General features: G+C 33.7%; 1 protein-coding gene across 7 annotated transcripts in view; it reads right to left on the minus strand.

Annotated features, from left to right (window-relative positions):
• Positions 1-2,067: 2,067 nt before the first annotated feature.
• Positions 2,068-25,791, minus strand: part of LRRIQ1 (leucine rich repeats and IQ motif containing 1) — a 232,695-nt gene continuing 208,971 nt past the window's right edge. For all 7 annotated transcript variants that reach the window (XR_014845500.1, XM_021092795.2, XM_021092790.2 and 4 more), the window contains 3 exons: positions 24,660-24,720; positions 21,470-21,590; positions 2,068-3,856 (listed from right to left, as the gene is read on the minus strand). Coding sequence is in view for 6 of the 7 variants with exons in the window: in XM_021092795.2 (XP_020948454.2) it covers positions 3,714-3,856; positions 21,470-21,590; positions 24,660-24,720 (325 nt within the window). In the remaining variant the exon portion in view is untranslated. The remainder of the gene's footprint in view (positions 3,857-21,469; positions 21,591-24,659; positions 24,721-25,791) is intronic.

The following is a 25,791-nucleotide window of genomic DNA, read 5'->3' on the forward strand; positions in this document are numbered from 1 at the left end:
ATGGCTCCGACTAAGAGATCCCATCTATGTCACAGTTTGGAGCACGCCAATTGGGAGTTCCCGTCATGGCGCAGGGGAAACGAATCCGACTAGGAATCATGAGGTTGCGGGTTCGATTCCTGGCCTTGCTCAGTGGGTTAAGGATCCAGCTTTGCCGTGAGCTGTGGTGTAGGTCACAGACGTGGTTTGGATCTGGTGTTGCCGTGGCTCTGGTGCAGGCCGGCAGCAACAGCTCCAATTGGACCCCTAGCCTGGGAACCTCCATATGCCGTGGGTGTGGCCCTATAAAGACAAAAGACCAAAAAAAAAAAGCATGCCATTTGAAGTATTAATAGCTATATATATGTAAAGCCTGATAGAACATGGACTACAAAGTGTGTGCGAATTCTGTTTCTTACCACCAGTAACATACAACTTGACTTTATAATATGGTCTCTTATTAAAATCTAATAAAAATACATACACACTATGTGAGAGTTAAATTAATACAATTGTGCCATCTTAAAAAGTTTAAAACCACAATGAGGGATATCTTTCCTTTTTATTTAATAACATTCACCATATTCAGCAAAATCAAAGTTCCCTTTTCTTATAAACTAGGATTTTTTTGTACCCTGTTTTGTAGTCACTATCTTTTATCTACTTGGTACCAATTATTTTCTGCATCAATAAACCCTACCTAAGTTATCTTATAGAATAGTTTTCAGCTCAGTGGTACCTAATAGAAACACCGTGTTCAATATATGTATAACAATCTTCTCTAGTACTCACATTAAAAAGTTTAAAACCAGATGTTATAATGATACATTTTATTTAGGCCAAAGTACTATTGTTTTAACACAAGCAATACCAAATTATTTGGCAACTATGCATTCTTTTTTCACACTAAATGTGTGAATTCTGCTGTGCATTTTATACTTACATCATATCTCAATTTGGGCCTAGTGGCTGATATTTTGAACAGCATAGATCTGGATTACAGTTCTTTATCTCCTGGAAAGAGGCCTTCTCTGAATCTCACAAACATTAATAACAAAAACAGCTCCATTGAGGTAGGCAAAAGTATCATGATTGATAATGGACTTCACCCTATACTGAAACTGTATGATAAGTAATTAGAATAGGGATGATTAGTAACAAGTTAGAAATTAGCTTTGACAACTAATATTCCATAGAAAGGTCAAGGGTCCGCTTCTAAATTAAAGCATGTTCACTAGATAAACTCACTTGCCCCCAGAACAGCCATGAAAATCATAAATCCTGATGGTGAATAATTTCCTGGCCTCTAGAGATAATGGAAACTGCATTTGGTAGGAGACGTGTGAGTGCGGTAGCACCAACTAACATATGAGCGCAATAATACATTAGGATTTAGAATGCTCCCCACAGTACCTACTAAGATCTCCTACGATGCACTGTGTGCACAAAGGTGTGTAGGCAGACTGCATCTGGGGAGGGCGATGTCTCTATAAACCAATATAGTTAACCCTCCCATCAAGACATTCTGGAATCTCCAAACATCCCATCAGCTCTTTCGTGATCAGTGATTCACTTTCCCATTCTTATTAGAAGTGACGGTTCATGACCACTGTATGATAGCACTGGGGGAGGTCGCCAGGCAGGAAGGTGAGATCTGAGTTGGGAGGGGGTTGGGCACAGGACATTGGGTGCGTGAAAGAACAAAATGCCATCTTGAGATGTCCATTTCAATAGTACCCTGCCTAGGGCCATCACTGCCAATTCAAAATTCAGTCAACTAAGTGAGAGTGTAAGCTCATATTTTTACCATCCCAAATCCTAAAGTCGAATATTTGCCTTAATGTCTCATCAAGGAAACAGGAGAATGAATATCTCTTCTTTCGATTTCTTTTCAGGTTTTATTCCATTTTTAAAATTAAAATTTTAATTAAAATTTAAAATTTATTCAATTTTAAAATTTACCTTTTCTATCTTTGAAAACACAAGTGAGCTAGTGTCAAAAATGATAAATTTGAAAGATTTTAAAAATGATCACTTTAAGACTGGACACAATAAACAGCACTACAAAGAACATCCAAAATAACTCCATAATTAGGAAACTATTTTATTGGCATATGTATCAATCATCACCTACAAATTTAAGGAGTGTCAACACCGATTATCTCCCTCAAAATTAATATTGTGAAACAGTTACACAGATAACAGAAGAAGGAAACTATAGATTCAATTATTTTAGGCTCTAAAACAGTTTAATCATAAGTATCTCACTTCTCATACCAGCCTTTCCACTTCATTGATTTGCACATACGAACCATAAAACCTCATCAGATTTAATGTGGTTTTTCTCCTGCTGGGTTCACAATAAGCTAAGATAAAATATTTTCCATCATTACATTATGTTGGTTTGTGGATGCTGTTACTAAAAAGATGACATAACATCATGTTCAGAAAACAACTGTTGCACATGAAGCTTACTTTCCAAAGCCTCAATTTCTAGGCCACAACATATGAATCTGTGTTTTCTTTATTGACTGACAGCTCAAGGCTCATTAACATTTCCATCTCAAGCTAAAAGAGATTTACAGGTCTGAAATGTAATAGAACTCCAAAAGTAGACGGTGGATGCAAACTAAATAAATGCATCTCTAAATCTGCTTAGTCATCCTCAAACAAAATATTTCAATAAAGAGTAGGAAAAGCAAAACAAAAACTAAACAAAAGTTCACTGGATCCTACTACACAGCCAACCACCGGAAAGTTACAGGAGAACTTAGCTTTGTGAAAAAAGCTCCAGACGAGCAGAGTTAAAGATCCTAAGGAGCTTTAAAGGTAAAGGCAGCATTTTGCACATTATCTTTACTAAGATATCACAGAACATTTACCACGCAATAGTAAGAGTTTAGTAAAACTCATCTGTAATTTTAGAAAATATATAAACATTATGAAATTATAAGACTGGGCTTTGAAAAGTTGAAAATATTTTTAAAGATTTTAAGGCACTTTAAAAATTAAAATAATAGAGTATTTTTGAGTGAGAAGAATAATTTTAATGAACCAGAAGGAGCATCTACCCTTTGTAAACAATAAGAATGGAACTTCACAGATAAAATATACAATTCATTAAATTGATAAATATTTACATTTATGTCATTTAACTTTAAATAGAATGTATATTTTCTAAACGTAACATAATAAAACATATATTTCCTAACTTAACTGTTTAAGATGATAAAGTAAAAAAAGGCTATTTTCATTGTCCATTCTGAATGGTGTATCAACTTATCTTTGAAATATCCAATTATAATAATCTGGTCAGACAAAATTTATTAATATACTAATGACCCATTAGTACTATAAACACACCAATTAAATAAAGTTATATTCTCTTATATTTATTGCATTAAAATTTACTATTGGTCACAAAACCCATCTATAGTACATGTGTTAAAGAAACTTTAAACAGAAAAAGACATTGAATATGCAAATTCCATTACAATATTTCAAGAATTAGTTCCTGGAAGCCATTCCACACGAATGCAGGAATAACAGCAAAACTGTATTTCACAGATGGAAAATAAGCCCATCAGAAAACAAAATTGTGAAGTACGTACTATAAAACAAATTAAATACCGTACTCTAAAACCTTGTATCCAATTGGTAACATGACCGGATATCCACAGATCTCTTGAAAAGAAACCATGTGCCATGTGTTTTGAATGCTGAAGCTTGAAGGATTAGTTTGAAGTTTTCGCTTTCTTTTTGCCACTTCCCCATCCACCACTGAGTTGTACAGGGTTGTCACGGAATGACATACGTTCTTTCTTAGAAGGTCTTGTGTTTGTCATCATTGGTGCAAGTACTCCCTTAATTGAACAACCTAGACAGTGATATTAAATGTACACTTTCACTTAACTAGAGCCAAGTCAAATTATATTTAAAAGCAAGAACTGTATTTATCAGTCACAGGCATTTTAGAATTACATGAGCTTTGTGTTCTAAAAAAGTATGTTTGTTCCATTTGTTTGCAAGATGATATGATCAAAGTTTAGAATAAAATATATTTAGGTTAAATGAAAGAAACTGACCAAAAAATTTAAATACATACAGTAGTTCCCTTCTATCTACAATTCAAATGTCCCTGCTATTTCAAGACTGAGAGAATACATTTTCTTCGTTTCCAGATATTTATTTATATTTGTTTATGTTTTCATAGTTGACATTTTTATAATTGCTTAAATTTAACAATGAACATCTTAAAATTAGTTTTAGAAATTGTCCTACTGAATGAAGTAAGGACTTTTTCAAAAAGAAGAATTCTTGGTAAATGCAAAGCACATTAGATGGAAAATCTAGAGACGTTAATGGGTTCTAGTCCAGCTGCATAAACCACAGCGTTGACTGGATAGGTCACAGCCTTTCTGAGCCTTAGTTTTCTACATGAGGAAAATAATCATGCATTATAGGGTCACTGTGAAGATTAACTTTGTCATTATATTGCAGTGGTGGTTAGACCTGTGAGAGCGCTTTGTGAACAGGTGCTATAAAATGGAAAAAAAAATTTATATTCAGTAAGTTAGAACTTAGCCAGAGAAAAAGTAACAAAAATTGTTGGCTGTTAAAAGCAAATTGTAGTTGCAAGAATGGGCTAGCAGATTAGGACTGCTGTCCTCAGCAGGACCCCAAGATGCCGTATCCAGAGTCCTATTAAAGATTTAGGATCATCTGCTTTAAATCTCCTGAGGATCAGGCAAGTGCGCAGGGCTGTGTCTGTGGGACAACGTTTGAAAAGCAGCAGAGTGAGGGATTCCAGAGCTCCCTCAGTTCTGGTTTGAGGCAAAGGTTCAAATCACATGACTCTTCTTCACTGTGATGCTTCTGTGCTTTAAGTAAGTTTAGGGGGCGATAAATCAAAATTTTTTCGAAATTAATACTTTTCCAACTAAAATTTAAAAGTATTTGAAAATATATGTCCAAATAGAAAGTTCAGAACACATTAGGTCCATTTGTGAAAACTGGTCTGTAGTTTCAAATTTGGTACAACAGGTTGGTAAAAACAGTTTATAAAAGTCCATCTTATATTTAAAATCTCTTTTAAAATAGAAGATTGCTTTTTTAATTTTAACCTTAAAACTATGAGGAAAACAAATGTAAAGAGTTAAAGAGCCTCTATAAAGGAGCATATTTTACTTTTAGTCCATAAAAAAAAAATTGTTACTGAAAAAGTCAGGAAAAAACTTAAAAGCTATTGTTTTAGGAACAGGTATTCAAGGAGAAAGGCTGATGCCTATAGCTAGAGGCACAAGTCTGTGATGGAGTTAGAGACAGAACAGAGTGCAGTTTGGACACCTTCAGAGCTGCACGTGTGAAGACAATCTCAGCGGAGAGACACACAAGGGAGATGCCAAGTGAAACTGGCTTCTAGGTGCCAGCCAGATTTAGCCTGCGTTAAACCACCCCTGGTAAGTCAGACAGTATCCTTTGTGAAACTGCCAGAACTCTTTCAAGCAACAGGAAAATTACTGCTGCATAAAAGCAAATTTCCTAATGATAAAATATAGGAAGGCATCCTCAAAGCTCATCCTCTTTCTGTTTATTAGATGTATATCAAAATTGAATGTCTATTTTGATCTATTAAAAAAATAATAACAGTAACAGCAAACCCTCACCTTGCCCCAGCTGTAAAAATTCTCCTGGATAACAAGTACCTATCTACAAGAACACATTGTGTAGGAAGAATGCTGGGGCTGGATGGGTGGGGAGGCAGGGAGCACTGAGAAATGAAGGGCTATTGGGATACATTTAGAATTCATATATTTATTTAAGATAAAAAATAGAGATTAATAAAGGAGTGGGTGAATTTCCATAAATGGCTATCACAAATGTTTTGTTTCAATAGAGAAAGTTAAATCAAGTTCCTTGTAAGCATTACTCAAAGTAATAAGTAGAAATAAGTATATATTTTAAAATATAACTCAGTAATATAGTGCATCACTGGTTAATATTTTTGATGCAAGTATCTGAAGAGTATAAAGCTGAATTATTTAATGACTTTATTTTTAATATAAGCTTTTTATTTTTTGTCAAAGATGGCAAATAATATGTAAGAAAGGTGGCACTTTCTCTACAAAGTATTGAAATATATAAAGATAATTTCATATACCTCTAAAATTACTGTTTCAAAATTAAAGTGAATTGCATTACAATGTGGCTTTTCAGTAGATCAAATTCTCATTCATCGCTCGGTATTTTATTTTTTTTTATTACTCAATCCCCAGCTCATTACATTTATTGTGTTGTACAGTGATTATCACAACCCAATTTTACAGCATTTCCATCCCAGACCCCCAGCTCAGCCCCTCTCCCCCACCCCCAACCTGTCTCCTTTGGAAACCATACGTTTTTCAAAGTCTGTGAGTCAGTTTTAAATAATTTTTCTATTGACTACAAAGTTACCATACAGTACATTTTTTCCTAATACTGTTCTGATGTCTTTATTATTTTGAAGCTGCTGATGAATGTTTAGCCTTTTTGTACTTAACTACATGTAACCCCATATATAAAGGCAGCTTGTAAATTTTTCATAGTTTAGTGTAATTCCATCAGCAAATAATTATAATTAAACCATACTGTGTAGTATTACAAGACAGTTTTATAGCAATTTTCAAGTATATCTTATGTGGAATTAAACTACTGTAGGAAGCTAGTCTTTAAATGACATAAACACTTGTGTGAATATATAATTTTTTTAAAAAAAACAATATTTTAGATGTGATTAAACACTTGCATTATATTGTCCTGCTATGTGTAAATAAACAATTTGAGCAGTAATCAATATAGCTTATTCTCTCATTGCATTTAGTGAGAGTCTTTGTTATCATATAAATTCTTGAACCACCAGATAAATAGAAAATAAATTGAGGAGTAAGCAACATGTCTACGAAGGAGCCACATATTGCATTCATTGCAAAGCTACTACTTTGTCCTATGATTACTCCAGAAATGAAAAAAGAAAATAAAGAAGCAATTTAGTACAGTCAATGGATAATCACTCCAAAATTACTTGCCCACATGAACATACAATAGTGAGAGAATCTTGCTTCAAAAAATTGACATTAGAGCTAGCCCTACTGATGGGTTCCTGGAATATAACAGTTATAACTAAAGGACCTTCATTAGGTATTTTTTGTTTGCTTCCTCTAATGTTATTATTATAGATTTTTGTTTTTTTAAACAATAGTCTGTTCTGCATTTGCAGGTGACTATACAAATCAACCAATCAGTCTCTTACATACATGCTGAAAGTATGTCTTGATAAATATGCTCTATCTTCCAATAAGTCACTTCTTTGCCACATAATCTGTGTTCTGCTAAAGATTTGTTCTGGTCCTTTAAACACTTTTTTTGGTTAAATCCTTGGTTCTTTAACAAATGTCAAGGTCTATATATGCTGTGTTTTGATAAGTAATTTAATATGTAAAATGCTTTGAATGGCTCTCCTGGTATGTATAAGAAAAACTTCCTTAAACAGGTTAAAATAGAAGTTTCATGATGCAGAGTAATACGTCATTGGCTTTTCATCAATACAAACAACTCTATGTGTCTGGGTATGGAAATCATTTCAAAGTCCTTCCCATATTGTACTGCTTAACAACAGATACAGCAGAAGTAAAGTAGAGGGGAAAAAAATCAACATTTTAATAAAAGTGACCCGAATAGATTTTAGCAGCAAAGCATTTACATCAATTTAAGTGCTGTGAGTGAAAATTACACTGGGCAAGTTTGAGGTTGAGGTAGATATTATAGTGCTCAGATAACAGTTGCTTTTTAAGGCTATTGCTATGTCCAATCTTGAATTATAATGATCATTTACAGGTAGATAATGTCTAAAAAAAAGACTGAAAATAAAACATATTGTTGTTTTGTATCATATTCAGATGACCTCAGTGTAACATGGTAATTTTGCTTGTTTTTGAAATTGTTTTCTCCAAGGAACTATATTTGATCACTTGTAATGGAACATGATGGAGGATAACATGAAAAAAAGAATGTGTGTGTATATATATATATATACCTGGGTCACTGTGCTGTACAGCAGAAGTTCACAGAACATTGTAAATCAACTATAATAAAAAATTAAATAAAAAAGGAAATTATTTTCAAGATTTTTCAGTGAATAAAAGTTTTTTCTATACCTTTGTAAAAATAATAATAAAATTTCCATTTCTCAAAATCTCAGTTGGACCCTGACATTTACAGCTATTCATTCTGCTTACCCACTATTTAAGAGGTACATAAATAAGAAAACCAGTTAGGTTTACTACATTTGATAGTCACAAGAATATCCACAGTATTTGCTATTGTTGCTAAAAGTCATGATGCCTGCTGTTTCTTTATACATCAACACGACACAATTTGCTTTGTCTATGAACATCTATTTTGCAAAAATAATCCCAAATGAACATAAAAGCTAATATGTATCATATAGGGTAGAGTATCTTATTTTGATATACCATATAGATTTTACTTTTCTATTTTGCCATTTCTTGATCTTTTATAATAGCTCCCCCTCATATTTGATCTAGAATCTTTGAAGCCTCCCTATAGTATGGACTATTTTCCTTGGTTTTATTACGTTTTAACACACTACTGTGTTGATTTCTTCTTAAAGATACCTTTTTGTGGTTCTGTCTGCACAGATATGCACAGGATGCATAAAATGTGGTACTAAAAATACTATCTTGTTTCTTTAAATTCCGTGGTTCTTACACTACTATGATTCAATATACATTTTTTTTTTCTGGAGGAATTTTTTTTGACTGATTTAATTTTTTGATTGTAAAATCTAAATAGGTTTTATGATTTTTTTTCAGAACTAGATTTGCCATCTGTCATGTGGTCCTTCCATTCACTAAAACTCTTCTTTTCTGGCTTCCCAGCAAACTAGCAGATATTTATTGAGTTTTTAAATTCCTAAACTGACTAGGCAATGAAAGGGTAACTCATTAAGGAATTAAGAATGAAATTTAACAACCTGTAAGTTATCTAGGCATCCATCTTCTACTGCATGGTTGGTTCTAAAAATCAGGTTGTATGGCCCATTATTCTTGTCAGTTTAGAAAAGGTCTGTTCCCAAATTCTCCAGTCTTTTAAAAAAATAGTCTCTTCAGAATTCTGTTCAATGTTATTATACTTACAACTAAGTGTACATGAGTATTTGTAATTAAAAAATAATGGCATAAATTATGCTAATAATTGAGAGTATTTTACCCTTAATTGATACGCATATTCCTTTGAAACACTTATTTCTAAGCCTTGTTTTACCTCTCATTTTACCGTGTTAATTAATTTTGCAAAGTAAGCGTTTAGCAAAAATGCGCATTTTAAGTAAATTCCCAAATGTTTATCACTGAACAGTTATTCTTTGGAATTTAAACATTTAAAACCCCAATTAAAATTTAAGGGCCACTTGGAGTCTTTAAAAGCTTTAATTTAAACTCTTATTTACACATTCATTCAATATGTACTTATTTAGTGCCCATCTTGTAGCAGACACTGTTCTATTGTGCCTTTCAATGAAGCCTCCCTGTCACTTTTCTTCCATGTGCCGAATAATATTAGCAACCATCATACTGCAGTTGCTTTCCATTTCACTCTATTCTCATAATTCCACATTTACAATCCTCATATGGAACTTGTATAAAACAAATACTTATTTCCACATTCCCAGATAGTGAAGACTTGTGGATAGGTTTCCCAAAAACTTTTCATGGAAACTTTCATTATCCCCTTTCATGCTTATTAGTTCTTAGCAGGGAGACATTTGGCAACAATAAACATGACTCGCTTGAGGATTTATTATATTATTGCACTTCAGTTTCATTCATTTGACAAATGCATTTCACATTTAACCATACCCATTTATTTTTGCACCACATTAGCTAGGATAAAAAATCAGTTTGAAATCAACAAACTTACCCCCTCCGAAAAAAGAAGTCAAAATAAAACAAATGAAGAAAGAAAATGATCATGAAGGGGGTAAGAAGTAAAATATTACAGTTAGAAACATGATGCTTTAATCTATTATCAATAGAGCATACATGGATCCTGTCCTCAAAAATGTTAGAATGTGTGTAAGTTGTTTTGTTTTGTTTTTTTATACAAAGAATAAATGTAGTTGACATATGTACCACTAATTCTCGCACACAAGTACAGTTGAAATTGTCTTTCCCTGGATAATGTCAACTACTGAGGAAACTAACTACTGTTTTAGATCTGTAAACATTATTCTGTGGTTACTAATAGCTGTTATATTTAACTGTGTCTGGAATCATTGTTGACTGTTTCATTAAACTGTCTCAGATCCTGGAACCAGGCTGTATAATGCTGTTAAAGGACATTAAATCAACAGCTATTTATTATTATGTGCTTACTCTGTGCTAGACTTTTAATACACATCTATTAGATATTTCTAGCTACCACATAAACATGCTCTTGGTATGATAGTAATTAATTCTGACCATCCAGTTCTGGTTACAGGAATATTTCAAGGGTTGAAGTGCTAATGTGTTTGTTTATCAGGGACAAAATTTTAAGACCTAACAAATCTGTACTCTTAAAGATCCTGCCAAAAAATTGAGACCAAGGAAAATCAAAGTTATGGTTTATGCAGTAATAAAATAAAAGCCTTAAAAAAGTTTAAAATTTTACATTGTTAGAGACCAGCTCTTACTAAACAAAATTTCTTAAAATTAACAATTCTGTGATGCAGCTCTAAGCTTTTTTATTGCCGTATTACTTTAAATCAAACACTTCAGATAAGAAACAAGAGCATAAACAAAGCCAGCTTTTATTATACACAGAACCAAAAAGTTTAACTTGGCAACAATTGTTTATAAAAATCTTATCTTCACCTTATTTTTATCTGGGGGAAAATATAATGTCTAGAGGAGGATTGAAATTTAAATACTTTAAATAGGAAATCAGATAGTCAATTTTTACCTCTACAATGAAGTTTTGCAACAACCGACATAGATAGTGATACTGTGGAATTATTTTACTAGAAGATTTGTTTGGCCATGCCCATGGCATGTGGCAGTTCCCGGGCCAGGGACTGAACCTGTGCCACAGCAATGGCCCAAGTTGCTTCGGTGACAACACTGGATCCTTAACCTGCTGTGCCACAAGAGAACTAACTCCCAGGAGATTTTGTGGACAGAACACCATACTTTACAAGTATGCCAGCTAATTAAAAGTATTACCACAGTGTACATTTTTAACAATCTCTATTTTGCACTCAGCATCTACAAACTTTTTGCTTGCACGCAATTGCATTACTTTTTGCTATCAAGTCAATTTAGAGCACATTTCTCATCACCCATTTGCCCCTCATTTCTCAGTGTCAAATGACTCATAACTTTCTTAAAAATGTCATGCTGACGGAGTAGCAGAGATGTCAGAGTCCATTGTGTCTCAAGCCCGGCTTGACACTTATATTCGCTATCTCATTTAATCCTCATTACAACACTGCGTGACACCCGTCACCCTCATTTTTAAAATGGGGAAACTGAGTCCATGCAGTTAAATTACTTGTCCAAAGGCAAGTGATAGTTACACAGTTGAAACTTGGCTTAACATGACTAAGGTTTATAAAAAAAGATGGTATCTTTTTTAATTTTAAGAAATAAAGTATGCTTCTAATATGACAGTACCATTAAAAAAAAAAAGGTGGCAAATGTGAGATGCACATCTGTTTTTGTATGCCTTGGAATGAGAAGAACTCTCCATTACTGGGAACTAAGGCCTATGAAATTAAAAATGAATACAGAGTATGAATGAAAAACACACTGTCCCCTTAATTTCTATAAGTTGAGGAAACACAAAAGAAAGATATTTCTGTATCTGTATCCATATCAATATCTTACCTATATCTATATATCATCTTATGACACCTAGCATGATTTTTTAATTTAAGAATGACTTTATCTAAAGATTTTTTTTCAGACTTTCTTATCCTTTACCTGTGTCACTGTCTTTCTGTTTATCCCCGAAGGTCTTTGTAAACTAAACATTACTAGAATTTCTGAAGTTGTTCAAAGAATACTCCCAAAACATTTGAGTGATTTTGGCTGAATTACATGAACCCATATGTTAATAAAACAATATTAATGAATGTCTCTTTTCTAACTTTGTGAAAATAGACATGGAATACTAGAGACTACATTTTTTTTTTTTTTTGCTTTAAGAAAGTATATGAGGAAGATGTTTTAGAATTATGTAACTATCTAGAATGTCTAAAGGCCAGGTACAAGTAAAACCAATATGCTAGTTAGTTAGTGGACAACCAAACCAAAACTCAACTTATTTCTCATATATATATATACTTTCAGTCTATACTGAAGATATGCACAGGTAGGGACATAATTAAATATAACTTTTATGCTTTTGACTACTCTATGGGACAGAAAATTAAGTTAACTGTACATTTCTAAACATCCAATGAGGAAATAATCGATTTGTAAATTTAAGTTATGGAATGTAGGGAATCATCTGGAAGTAGCAGAGCTGGCAGAATGGTCAAAAATGCTAGAGCTCTCGGACCCTTGAAGAAGGGAAATTTCAAAGGAGATGCAGGTTAGGAGGAGGGTGGCAGAAGGCTTAGAAAGCAGCAAGATGACAAAATGGGGAGGCCAATTCACTGATGAAGCATCAGTTACTAGAATCATAGTCATAAATTAAATTATAGTTCATTTATAACTATTTATAACTATATTCACCCAATCAGTTTCCTTGCTGTAGGAGTAGAGCAAGACAGCTGGTGACCACAAATGTGAATAACATGTTATTCCTTTGCTTTTTCCTCTAATAACAATTTAATTTGTATAGAACGTCACAGAATTTACTAATTATTTTCAAGATAACTTATTTATTAAATTACCTCATACCTATAGGTCTGCAGCTGGTTAATTTAAAATTAACCATTTAATTAAAAATTTACAAGTGGCTTCTTCCTAAAAAGTAACTATCTAGCTAAAGATTAAAGATAATTTCCAAGTACTACCCTATGAAATGCTGACTGGGTTCTCAAGAGGAATTTTTTTTTTCTCTCTTTTTAAAAGAATGTATTTGGAAAGGCCATAGAGTGCGGAGAAAAGGGAACTCTGTTACACTGCTGGTGGGAATGGCAGCTTGTGCAACCACTACGGAGAACAGTATGGAGGCTCCTTAAAAAACGAAATCTAGAACTACCATATGATCTAACAACCCCACTCCTGGGCATATATCCAGAGAAAAGCATAATATGAAAAGACACATGCCCCCTAATGTTCACGGGAGCACTACTTTCAATAGCCAAGATACAGAAGTAATCAAAATGTCCATCAACAGAGGACTGGATAAAGAAGATGTGGTGCATATATGCAATGGAATATTACTTAGCCATAAAAAAGCACGAAACAATGCATTTTCAGCAACATGGATGGACCTAGAAATTATTATACTAAGTGAAGTAAGTCAAAGACCAATATTGGCTCACAAATGTGTGGAATCTAATAGAAATGATAACAACAGAACTTACAAAACAGAAATTGACTCAAAGATTTCAAAACCAAACTTAGGTTTGCCAAAGGGGAAATGTGGAGGATGGGAGAAGGGATAAATTATGGGGTTGGAACCAATATAAACACACTACTATATATACAATAGATGGGTAACGGGGACCTACTGTATAGCACAGAAGATATTTACTCAATACTGAGTGGTAACTTACATGGGAAAATAATCTGAAAAGGAGTGGTTATGTGAATATGTATAACTAATACTTTGCTGTATGCCTAAAATTAACATAACTTTGGAGGTCAACTATATTCCAATAACAATTGTTAAAGAATGTATTGGGACATTAAGATAACAACTACTAAGTATTTACTGTAGAATATTCTTTTTTTTTTTTTTTTTCTTTTGTCTTTTTTGTTGTTGTTGTTGTTGTTGCTATATCCTGGGCCGCTCCCGCGGCATATGGAGGTTCCCAGGCTAGGGGTCCAATCGGAGCTGTAGCTGCCGGCCTATGCCAGAGCCACAGCAACGCGGGATCCCAGCCGCGTCTGCAACCTACACCACAGCTCACGGCAACGCCGGATCGTTAACCCACTGAGCAAGGGCAGGGACCGAACCCGCAACCTCATGGTTCCTAGTCGGATTCGTTAACCACTGCGCCACGACGGGAACTCCATAGAATATTCTTAAGACAAATTATTTCAGTAGGCATGCTGAGTTTTAGAATCACTTCTAGATTTATAAATTCATCCTAATTTTATAAAATAGCTGTCCTTTCCATAAATGATAAAATTTTCTGATCTTTGGAAAACACTTAAAAGAAAGATTTATTTATCTATTTCAGTTGACTGTGCTTAACCAAAGTAATTAGAGATAATTTAAACAACACTTGAAATCAGAGTCATGTAGAAGTATCCTAGCAGGGAGACAACATTCAGTTACAAACATGATTTTCTTACAATAAAACATTAGAAATAATAGCTTACGTTGCTTTTCAATTGGAAAATTGTCATATACAAAGTTTTAGTATACTAGTTGCAGAATTATAGAATTTTAAAGCTGTAAGAACCCTTGGATCTCCTGTATGTTTGTATTTACTCCCCTTCCCCTTCCCATATGAGCGCAAAAAAATATATTTATATAGTCATATAATTTTTATCATGAATTTTCTAAATGAACAAACCAAACCTCAAGTATCTCATCTAAGCTCACAAAACATATATGTGAGAAATGGGTTTCAAATTCAAATCTGGCCTACTCCAAATTTATTTCCACCATTCAGGGCTGCCTTCCTCATACTAAATCTAAGGTCTCAAACGAGGTAGTGAGGAGCCAAGGCAGGACTAGAGGTTGACTTTTCAGTCTGTTAGCACAGATTCTTACCAAGACCACGCTGTCTCTCACTGTGTTTAAAAGTGCAGTTGACATATTAATCATCCCTCTCACCTCTGTCCTTCATAATTCCAGTTTAGCAAGGGCTATGCTATACTTTAATAAAGTCATTCCCTAGTTAATCATATTCCCTTGTTAATAACAGGGTTTTATAGGTCGGAAGTAGTTTGCAAAACTTAGAAGAAAGAGACAAAGATTGATGGGGCAATATTATCTTAATTTGAGGTCTTTTATGTTTTTCCTCATTTTTTTCCAATGGTGAAAATTTCTTCATTTTTCTCACTTAAACATGCCTTTTAGCCTAAGATGTTCTGAGTAATATAATACTAGGCCTTAATTTGGTCAAAGCTGTGATTCTCTTCTGGAGAACAGTGAATATTTATTTATCTACTTGTTTGTTTGGTTGCCGGGCCTATGGCATTCAGGAGTTCTTGGGAATCAAACCCACACCATAGCAGTGACCAGAGTCACAGCTATGACAGTGCCAGATCTTTAGCCTGCTGAGCCACCAGAGAACGTCCCAATTTATTTTTATAAAGGTGTTTTTCATACATATACTGATAATTCATATCCACATATACAAATGATTATATTCAGAGAGCAGTAATTTAGTGCATGCATGTATGTCAGTTATCAATTTATTGCTTCTTAGCAATGAAAATACCCTTCCTTACATGTTTAATGATAAAACAATTCCTTTAAGCATTTCTGCTTTATAGTGAGAACAATGGAAAGCTTTCCTAGTAGGGCACACTGAAGGGTCACTGCCAGAGGAAGAGGCTTTTCCTCTTCTGGCATAGATGGAGGGGGCAGAGTCAGCCTTGTGGCTTGGAGGCCCTTTGATGTGGCTCTTGCCTAAGCCACAGGCCCAGAGCATGACCCCTCTGCCACCGTGAAGTCTGACCCAGCCACAACCTGTGTGCTGTCCTCTCCACAGGGAAATCAAAGCCTGCTACACCTCTTGCCCGTATCAAGGCCACTCTTACACATGCCAATGCTACCCACCGCCTATCACCTATTCTCCCTCTGTTACTCCAGAGACTTGCCCAGTAACGCCAGAGCTGCTTTGGTCTGGCTATACCAAGAACTCTGCTATTCAATGGCCGGATCACACCTTCTGCAATGAAGTCTGAACTCCTTCCAAGTTGATCTTCCTTGGGTACTCTTCCTCAGCCCTGGCGTACCATATAGAGATTCCTTCTGGTTTACAGCTATTCCTTCAGTATAGGTAATACTCGGTTTAACCAACTTGATGATAGCTATATACTGTGACTCAAACTGTCACAACATATATTGATGTGGATTATAACTCCACCATGGCCAGAACTGTGCTAGTGTGGCTCAGCACTCTTTGCCCTGTGTGATGCAATGGCCTTCAAGGAACATTACATGTTTTTTTAATGAACAAATGACAGGATTGGCTTGTAGGCTAGACCCATGGGAACCTGCAGCTCATGACAGGGCTATGTGAAAGACTCACCCAGAAGGAAATCTTTATCATTTATATCACTGTATTCTTTAAAGGTAATAGCACCAGAATTTTGAACAGGTCAGGTGCTCTTAGAAGCCTTGGTAGATACTGTTGAATGTCTACCAAAGGGTAACTCTTCTACTCACTTTCTGTATCAGAACAGCCTTCTTCCCACTACAGAACATGAAAAAAATGTTCAATACACCCTTTTCCAGCCCTCTTATGCAGCTAACGTATAGCCATATTCATTCATTCATCCATTAATTCATTAATCAAATATATAATCAAAGGGTCTATCATATGCCAGAGAGTTGTTTCTAGATACCTAGGATATTTCATTAAATTCCCTGCCCTCCTGGACCATGCAAACTATCAGGGGAGAAGGAGAATAAACAAGAAACATAAAAAATTAGCACCACCCTGTTGTGGTCAACGAACTCTGAAAGAAAGTCAGTTTAGATTCTCCTTCCTGATAGAGGTCAAATCCTTCAAAATTCCACCTTCATGTTGACTGAATTCCATAATAGAGTGCTATTTATATTACAACCTTTCTTTAAAATCTGTGACCATTTACTAGTATAAATCTCACACAAACAGTTTAGAGAGAAGGCCCTAAATGTTAATGGAAAAGTTTTCCCTCCTGGAGAAGATAACATCCATTGAGACATATGATATAGGAGAAAATAACAATGGCTGACAAATTCATTTATTCTCTTAATTTAAGTGATTCCATGTGCTAAGCATGGACAACTCATCTTTGTACTTTTTAAGAAAGAAATCATAATTTATATTAGCGTTTTTTTGTTCCACCTTTACACTGAGATGGAAGCAAACCATTTATGATACAGACAAGTTGGACGGGAAGCAATATCTTCAGACTAGGAATCAAAAGACCCAGTTTTGAGTATCAGCTCTACAACTTTCTGGATCCTTAGGTCTGGACTATTTATAAAATTTAAATCTAAATCACACCTATTCAAAATAACTTTCAGGTTAGTTTTCTTTCCACTTTTAAAAATTTTCTTCCCCCCTCCCCATTTTTATTAAGACTTTTTTTTTTAGAGCAGTTTCAGATTCATAGAAAAACTGAGAGGTAGGGACAGAGATGTGCCATATACTTCCTGCCCCAACACATGCACAGCCTCCTTCATTGTCAGCACCCTCCATGAGAGAGGTACCTGGGTGACAACTGATGAAACTAAATTGCCAAAATATCATCACCCAAAGTCCATAGTTTACATTACAGTCCATTCTTGCTTTTTACTTTTGCACATTCTGTAGGTTTGGAAAAATGCATAATAAATGACATGTATCCATATATTGGAGGCACTGTATAATATTAGGATTGACCCAAACTTATGGTATCATAGAATGTATTTCCACTGTCCTAAAAATCCTCTATGCTCAACCTATTCATCTCCTACCCAACCCCCCAAAACCTGTGATATTTTTACTATTTCCATAATTTTGCCTTTTTAAGAGTACGTCCCAGAGAGTACAGAGATGGCAAACAGAAAGCTAAACTAATTATATAGTGAGCAATGATCAATCAAGAAATGGCTCTTGAATGAATGAATAAAGGGAATTTTATTAATTACTTTCTATTCTTATTAAGCTACATATTTCAGCACAAGGAAGACTAGAAGGCAATATAGCACTGGCTTTGGAATAAGAAAAGATGGGTTCGAGTTGCTTCTTTCCCTTGCTAAGATTTTTGTCCCAAGGCAAATTAAATAAACTCTCTAAGTCTCATTTATATTAGCTATCAAAGAAAAATAATCATTACAAATAAGAAAAGATAATAGAGAGAAATTGGTTAAGCTACAAATTGCTAGAGCAATAAAATTATTATTACTGTAATGCATCCTTTATTTTAAGTATTAAATGGGAAAATTAATTGAGAAAACCAGAATCATTTAAGGAAATCAAATATTTTTGTCTAAGTGAGGCATATCTATTTCTTGGCATAATCATTATATCAATGGCAAATTTATATGAGAATGTGACTCTTTTTAAACCGTAAGATAGATTAGAAAGCTAGACAGCAAAAGACTCCTTTGTCCTCTTTTAAGAGAACAACAAGACCTAAAATGAAAAAGAAAACTCAGGAATTCCTCCAAGAAAAGACAGTATTGCTTGAGATGGATGTTAGGCTGACAGTACACTGGTTCTGGTATAATCTGATAGGTGAAAAAGGAGGACAATTTTACTTTGAAGCTGTTTAAGATTATGCAACAATAACAAAACAAACATTAACAAATGATATAAACAATAAGGACTATTCTTTAAGCCCTTACTAAGCACCATGTCACATACTTTACATATATTTTTACTTATTTATTCCTCACTAGAACTCTATGAGGTGGACATTAGACTCCCATTTTATTGATAGCAAACTCATTCTTAGAGTTTAGATAATTGACTCAAGGTCACACAATTTATATATGATGGTAGAATGGGGATTTAAAACCTGAATGTATCTGATTCTAAAGAATACATGTTACACATATTATAGCAACATTGAAAGAGAAATATCTAGAAAAGTTCAAAGGCTGAAAGAGTTTTATAGCTGAAGCCCATAAACTATTCTCTAGATCTGGCTTGCAAAGCTAAAAGAAATATTTTAGCTTTAATAAGGTGACAAGATTTTGAGAGAGAGAAAGCTGGAGGAAAAAGAGCTTTCAAAACACCGAGACTGTCAGAGGTTGGTCCAAGGCCAAGGGGGCCAAGGACGCAAGGAATTCAACAGTTCAAAGATTTCTAGGAATTATAGGCTATGCCAAGTTTCTTTTAGTCAAGTAACTATTAAGAGTATGGTTCTTTTAAGCTGACTAGTTAGCCCATGTGATGACATTCTAGAGACTTCAATATCTTACCTCAACTACTTTTTTTACAGCTATGTGTAGGTGGCAGTTACAAAGAACATTTTCAAAGCATTTATTTTGTGCCAGATACTGTTCTAAATGTGCTATATATTTCATCCTAAAACAACTCAGCAAAGTAGGTATCATTCCCATTTTAAGGATGAGAAAATTAAGTTATGATACAAATCTAGGCAATTTACCCACATTCTTTACCCATTTTATTATGTGGATGTCATAGTAAACTAGTAATGACAATAATGTGCTAAGTGGTATTTATTCATATTCATTCTGTTATTTAATGAAAATTTTATTTTTCTAAAGTGGCTTGTCTTAAATTGTCACTTAATGAATAGATTTAGTGATAAGTCATGTTTGCATATACGGAACACCAGTTATTGACGACTAATTGAAATTACAGTGAGAACTGCCTTATTACAGTTTCTTAGAGAAGATGTTAGAAAAATGAATTCTTTATAATGATCTTGTACACTCTAAAATCTATGATTCAATGTTATATAAGTGAAAGATGAAACTTGTGCATTTCAGGATAGTTGCTGACATACTGAGTTATTTGTTTTAATATTAAGATGATACATTATGAACAGAAGTTCTGATATTCTGTAAAATGACAAGGTAATTTTTAAAGAAGTTTTATCTGATTCATTTCTTTTTACCTATACTACTCCAAAGTGATAACATATGAGTTTGTACTATGCCATGCTTAAAATGGATAAGGCATTATTCATTATTATGTGGGTCACAGGTTGATTCCTTTTGAAATGTTTTACATATATATACACATACACATATATAGTGTAGAAAATGATGTAACTTATACCTTATGTTGCTACAGAAAATTTATATTAAATGAACACTTTTACTTAGGTGAATGAACCCAAAATATTGCTCTGGTTAGTATTTTCTAGTCAAATACTGACTAGAACAAACTTTCATGACCAGATTCTATAGTCAAGCAAGGAAAATTCAAGCACCAGATTCTATAATCAAGGAAGGAAAATTCAAGCACTCTTAAGAATTTAAGCCTGGGAAATATTTTTAAATTAGATAGATTAAAAGTATAATTTTAAAGCAAAATTTGTCAAAATGAACTTGTACATATTAATGGATTTAAATGACTGGAATCTAATAATTCCAAGCACCTGAATGAAAAGTCAGAAAATCATTTTGAAGTTTTCATTTATCTGAAGAGCATCTTCTGGATCATGGAATTGTTCCCATTCAAATATTGATAGTGTGTGTATTTAACCACACTATCAATTTATCAATGAGTAATAAATCAATAAGTAAATAATAATAAATCAATGAGTAATAAATCAATGAGTAATAAAACTTGTTAAAGAATAACTAGTACTGAAAATGAAGTATAAGTTAATGTGTGGAGTTTTCAGATTCACTATACTTTGGGAAAATTAACAAAATATGATATTAAATAAAGCATCTTTTACACTAATATGTCACAATATTAAAAGACATTTCAATATCTCTACAGTATTAGTTAAATGAAAAGTTTGAAAAAAGGAGTCTCTATTACACTCAAACACTTAAGATACAGATCTTTTGTAAATGTTTTCCCTCTTTTCAGAGTTAATAACTACAATGCAATTCTTGTGGAAGCCATGATAAACATAGTTATATTACAAAATTAAAGGTACTAGATGTGTATTACAGGATTAAAAATATAAAAAGTCATCATTAATAAATACGAACTCATTTGTTCAATGGAAATAGTTTTTAAGACCACAGTTTTGAGAGTATAATATTATCTAAAATCTACTAGTTAAAAAAATGTCTTTCAAAAACTAACTTTACTTACAATATCTATTAAATCAATGACAAAAGGCCCAAATACACTACTTTGATATATAAATCCAACTTTTTATAGTTAGCCTAAACAAATTCTTTCAGAGCTAAATGATCAAAGAATTCAATACCATCCATGGGGGTGGGGGAGGGACAACTGAGTCATAGAATTAAGCTAAAATAAAAACGGATGCTGTTAATTTTAGAAATAATTTAATTCTGTTTATATTAAAGAAGACATTTAAAGAAAGAAAAAATTCCAATGCATATTTTGGGGCAATACTGGTTGCTGGCATCCTACCCCTTATCTGTAAAAGAATGCTTGCTGGCATTAGGTTCCATCAATTCGTTTGTGATCTCTAAATTAATTCTGAAGGAAACCACAACTTACTTGAAGATCCTGCTGAGTGTCTGTGTGCCTGATTTTTTTTTTCTCTCTTCACAGACAAAGCACTTCCACTGGTCATGGAAAAAAGGTCTAAATCCGTGTCTTCTCTGCTTACAAGTCTTGCCTGGGAGCAACGGGAGAGAATGTATACAATCGTGAAACAAAATATGGCATTTTCTGAATGCAGCTCACATTACCCCAAATAAACAAACAGGCTCTGTCAAACAACCTTCTTCAAAATGATACCACAATCCTTTATTGCTGCCCAGGCAGAACAAATGCACTATGTCAAAGCATTTTTTGCAAATAAGAGCCGATTTTAAAATTGAGGTTTGCTATTTGAGTCCATACAACAAAAGAAAACATTTTAGTAGAATAATTTTGATGAAAATCAATCTTAAAGGCAACTGATGAAACTTTAAATAGCTTAACATCACTTATTTACCACAGATATTATTTAATTCTTAATTGAATCTTAGAAATGCCACATTGGATTATTTTCTGCAATATTCACATTTTACCACTAATAAAATTCCCTGACATGCCTTTCATCCCATATTTGTATTTGACAAAGCTGCAAAAGGTTTCTCTACCTTCTCATTACAGACGGTATTAATATAAAAGTACTATACATTGTCTCATTTGGGGGTAAAGATAAATTATAGAAATTTCAAGATACTTTATTTTAAGGACATAAATATTAGGTAATTTATTTCATTTAAAATCCCTCTCTGAACTTTTATTACGATCTTGGACTGAACTTAAGAGTTGAAAGAGTCATTTATTGTTTTGTAAAAAAAAAAAAAATGTTTGTATAATGTCTAATATCATTAAGTAAGGATTTATCAGGATTCAATCCTGAAATGGGAGAAAATGCCATGAGGGAAAGCAAAACAGTCTTAAAGTAGCTGGGATTTCACCCAAACCGCAGGATGCTTGAAATCCTGTGAAAAAGCACTGTCCTCAATGTTTGAGGTGAGAGTGATCTAAATAGTGTAAAATAAAGCCATAAAGCCACCACAGTGGTTATCAAAAAGCTGTCCCCATATAATGAGCTACAGAAACACATGATATCAGAACCCAAAGATCATTCTCTTTCAAATTCAGATCTTTGCTCTTCTCCTTCCCACCTTCTTCCTGCCCACATGCATGAATTCTTACTGTTAGTTAAGTAAGCAAATTTGTCATTACAGAACTTCGATAGTGGCAGTTATTTTTTTAAAAAAATGTGCTTGGCTCGTTATAAAATTGTTTTGTCAAAAAACCTCAGTAGAAAACTGTTGAAGATGAAATAAATAGCAACTGGTTTCCAAGTTGACACTTGTGATTAGTATAAAAATGTTACATGTTCTTTCTCAATTTTATTTCAATTAGTACGTAAGAGTATATGTCTAATGTTCCCATTAGAATAGGTCCATCAATACTAAGACATCAAAAGAAATGGTTGAGAACTAAGAAGGAACTATCACGGCAGTACCACAATTTGCTAAGTCCAGTTCCAAAACAAGGAAAATACATTTGAACCACACAGGGAACCCTCCTGCTAGCCCTATAGGCTTTAACTATAAGCCTGAAGACTTTGAAATCACATTTTATTTGCTTCGAGTTAATGACACAATTTGAGTACACTTATTTAAAAAAGGATGGGACCTCTGTGCAGCAGCAGTGACTGAGACTGCTAGAGTGACAACAAACCCGCTGCACCACAAGAGAACTCCAGCTTTTCACTGCTTTTCATTTTCTGAGTGGTGTCTTTCTAAGTGCAATGCTTTTAAATTTGATGAAGTGCAATTTGTCTTTTTCTTTCTGTGTGCTATCTAAGAAGTCCTTGCTTACTTCAGGTTTGTAAAAATACTATACTAAGTTTTCTTTGAGAATTTTTACCATTTTAGCTTTTACATTTAGGCACCCATGAGTCATCTCAAATTAATTTTAAGTAAGATGGGAAGTAGGAGTCAAGATGCATTTTTTCTTCCATGTAGATATCCAGTTGTCTAGCACTATTTTTTCAAAACTTAAAATCAATTGATTTTCTAAGTATGGTATTTTTTCGGGCTCTATTCTTTTCCATTGATCCATTTTTCTTTATGAACATAGCATACGGTCTGGATTACAGGAGCTTTATAACAGGTCAACTAGCGTGTCTCTCCTTACTATTCTTTTTTAAGAGTGCATTGACTATTTCATGTTCTTTTATTTCCGTATTTAGTACAAATGAACAAACTCCATTTTAAAATTTGTCCATTTCTACTAAAACCTTTCTAAAAGTTTATTGACTTTATAGATCATTTGAAGAGAAGTAACATCTTACAGTTTAAGTCTTCATATTCATGCATATGGTATATCTCTTTGATTTTTTTTATAAGCAATGTTTTTTTTTGTTTGTTTGTTTGTTTCTTTTTAAGGCCACACTTGCAGCATATGGAAATTCCCAGGCTAGGGGCTGAATTGGAGCTACAGCTGCCAGCCTATGCCACAGATACAGCAACACCAGAACCGAGCTGCATTTGTGGCCTATACCAAGCTCACAGCAACATGGATCCTTAATCCACTGAGCAGAGCCAGGGATTGAACCCCTGTCCTTATGGATACTAGGTTCATCACTGCTGAGCCAAATGAGAACTCATCAGAGTATTTCTTTTCTTTTCTTTTCTTTTTTTTTTTTTTTTTTTTTGCTTTTTAGGGCCACTCCTGCAGCATATGGATGTTCCCAGGCTAGGGGTCTAATCGGAGCTGCAGCTGCCAGCCTATGCCACAGCCACAGCAACACTAGATCTGAGCCTCATCTGTGACCTACACCACAGCTCACCACATCACTGGATCTTTAACCCACTGGGTGGAGTCCAGGGATCAAACCTGCAACCTCATGGTTCCCAGTCAGATTCGTTTCTATTGCGCCATGGTAGGAACTCCCTTTTTTTTTTGGCAGAGTATTTTTAAAAATATGGTAGAATGCCAATATTTTTAAATCTGCCATACTGAATTAATATTTTAAGGTAATGTTACATTTTAAAGTTATATTACAAGCCAAGAAAACACAGTATTATTTTACTACATAGCATTTTGAGATTGTCCCCAAAAGATAACGCTGTGATATTTTCATAACTTGTACTACTTATGGCATGTGTTAAAGTACCATTTATTGAGCACTGTATCTATGACACTTTTCTGTAACTTTAAACACATTTCTTACCACAAGCTGAACTCTTCCACCATTAAGTACATCTGGATCTAACTCAGGCAAGAAGTGATTGCTGTATAGCAAAAAAAAAAAAAAAAAAAAAAAAATCACATATAAATGTAGAGGAAGAATATTAACATAGCCAATGAAAAGTTTGGTAGCAATTGGTAATTTACAAAATGAAAATAACAGTTTTCTTAAATTAGGTGATATGCAAAACATACAAATTTACATATTTTCATATTCATTTTAAAGTTCAATCTTACATGAAATTTAAATTTCTAAACAAAACTTAAATGCCACACTTCTTTGCCCAACACAGAGCAAAAATTTTACACAGAGCAAAAAGCTATACCCAGAGCCAAACATACACGCAGAGCAAAAAATTTTAGAAAATACAAACATTTTATTAGATGAGCCTATATATCTTACTTACGAGAAAGGCAAAGCTTTCTATTTTTAAAATAGCTCTAGCGTGTTAAATGCATTTTACTAATGTGCACAATTAACTTCTCTTTAAGACTAGAAAATTGACACTTAGCTTTTTAAGAACATCAATTCTTGAAAACAATTTTTCTTAAAAATATTACTGCCTCTATATTCTTTTACATATTATATTTTCAAAAGGCAAAATCCATTAATAATTGCCTGTTGCGTTACATGTTTAAATATAACTTATTTAGAAGAAATGTTAAGTGTTTAAGCATATCTAAAATATAACCTGAAAAAAAAAAGAACCTTCATAATCATAAATCATGACAGGAGGAGCTACATCTGAATGCGTACTAAAAGTTCCTGTTATCCTAATTTAGTTAACTAGGAAAAAGGAACCATCTCAGAATTCAGTGGAAAAGAACTAAGGAAATATAAACTCAAGTGAGATATGGATGATACTATTAAAAAAATATAACCTGAAATATTTTGCTTATATTTTTCACATTATCTATCTATCTGTCTGTCTGTCTGTCTGTCTGTCTATCTATCTATCTATCTATCTATCCTTTTAAATCTCTGGACCACACTTCCTGTATCTGGTTAATACAGATGGTAAGCTATGGGTTATATTGTATTTGTCTATAATTCTAAGAGTGTTGAATTATGAATTATGCTAAATTGATTACTAGCAACATAAAAGAAATTGTGC

Source organism: Sus scrofa, chromosome 5 (genome assembly GCF_054392235.1).
Source record: "Sus scrofa isolate SSC_HxYL_T2T_F1_AM1 chromosome 5, Sscrofa_HxYL_maternal_Yorkshire_Landrace_v2.0, whole genome shotgun sequence".
Taxonomy (NCBI): domain Eukaryota; kingdom Metazoa; phylum Chordata; class Mammalia; order Artiodactyla; family Suidae; genus Sus; species Sus scrofa.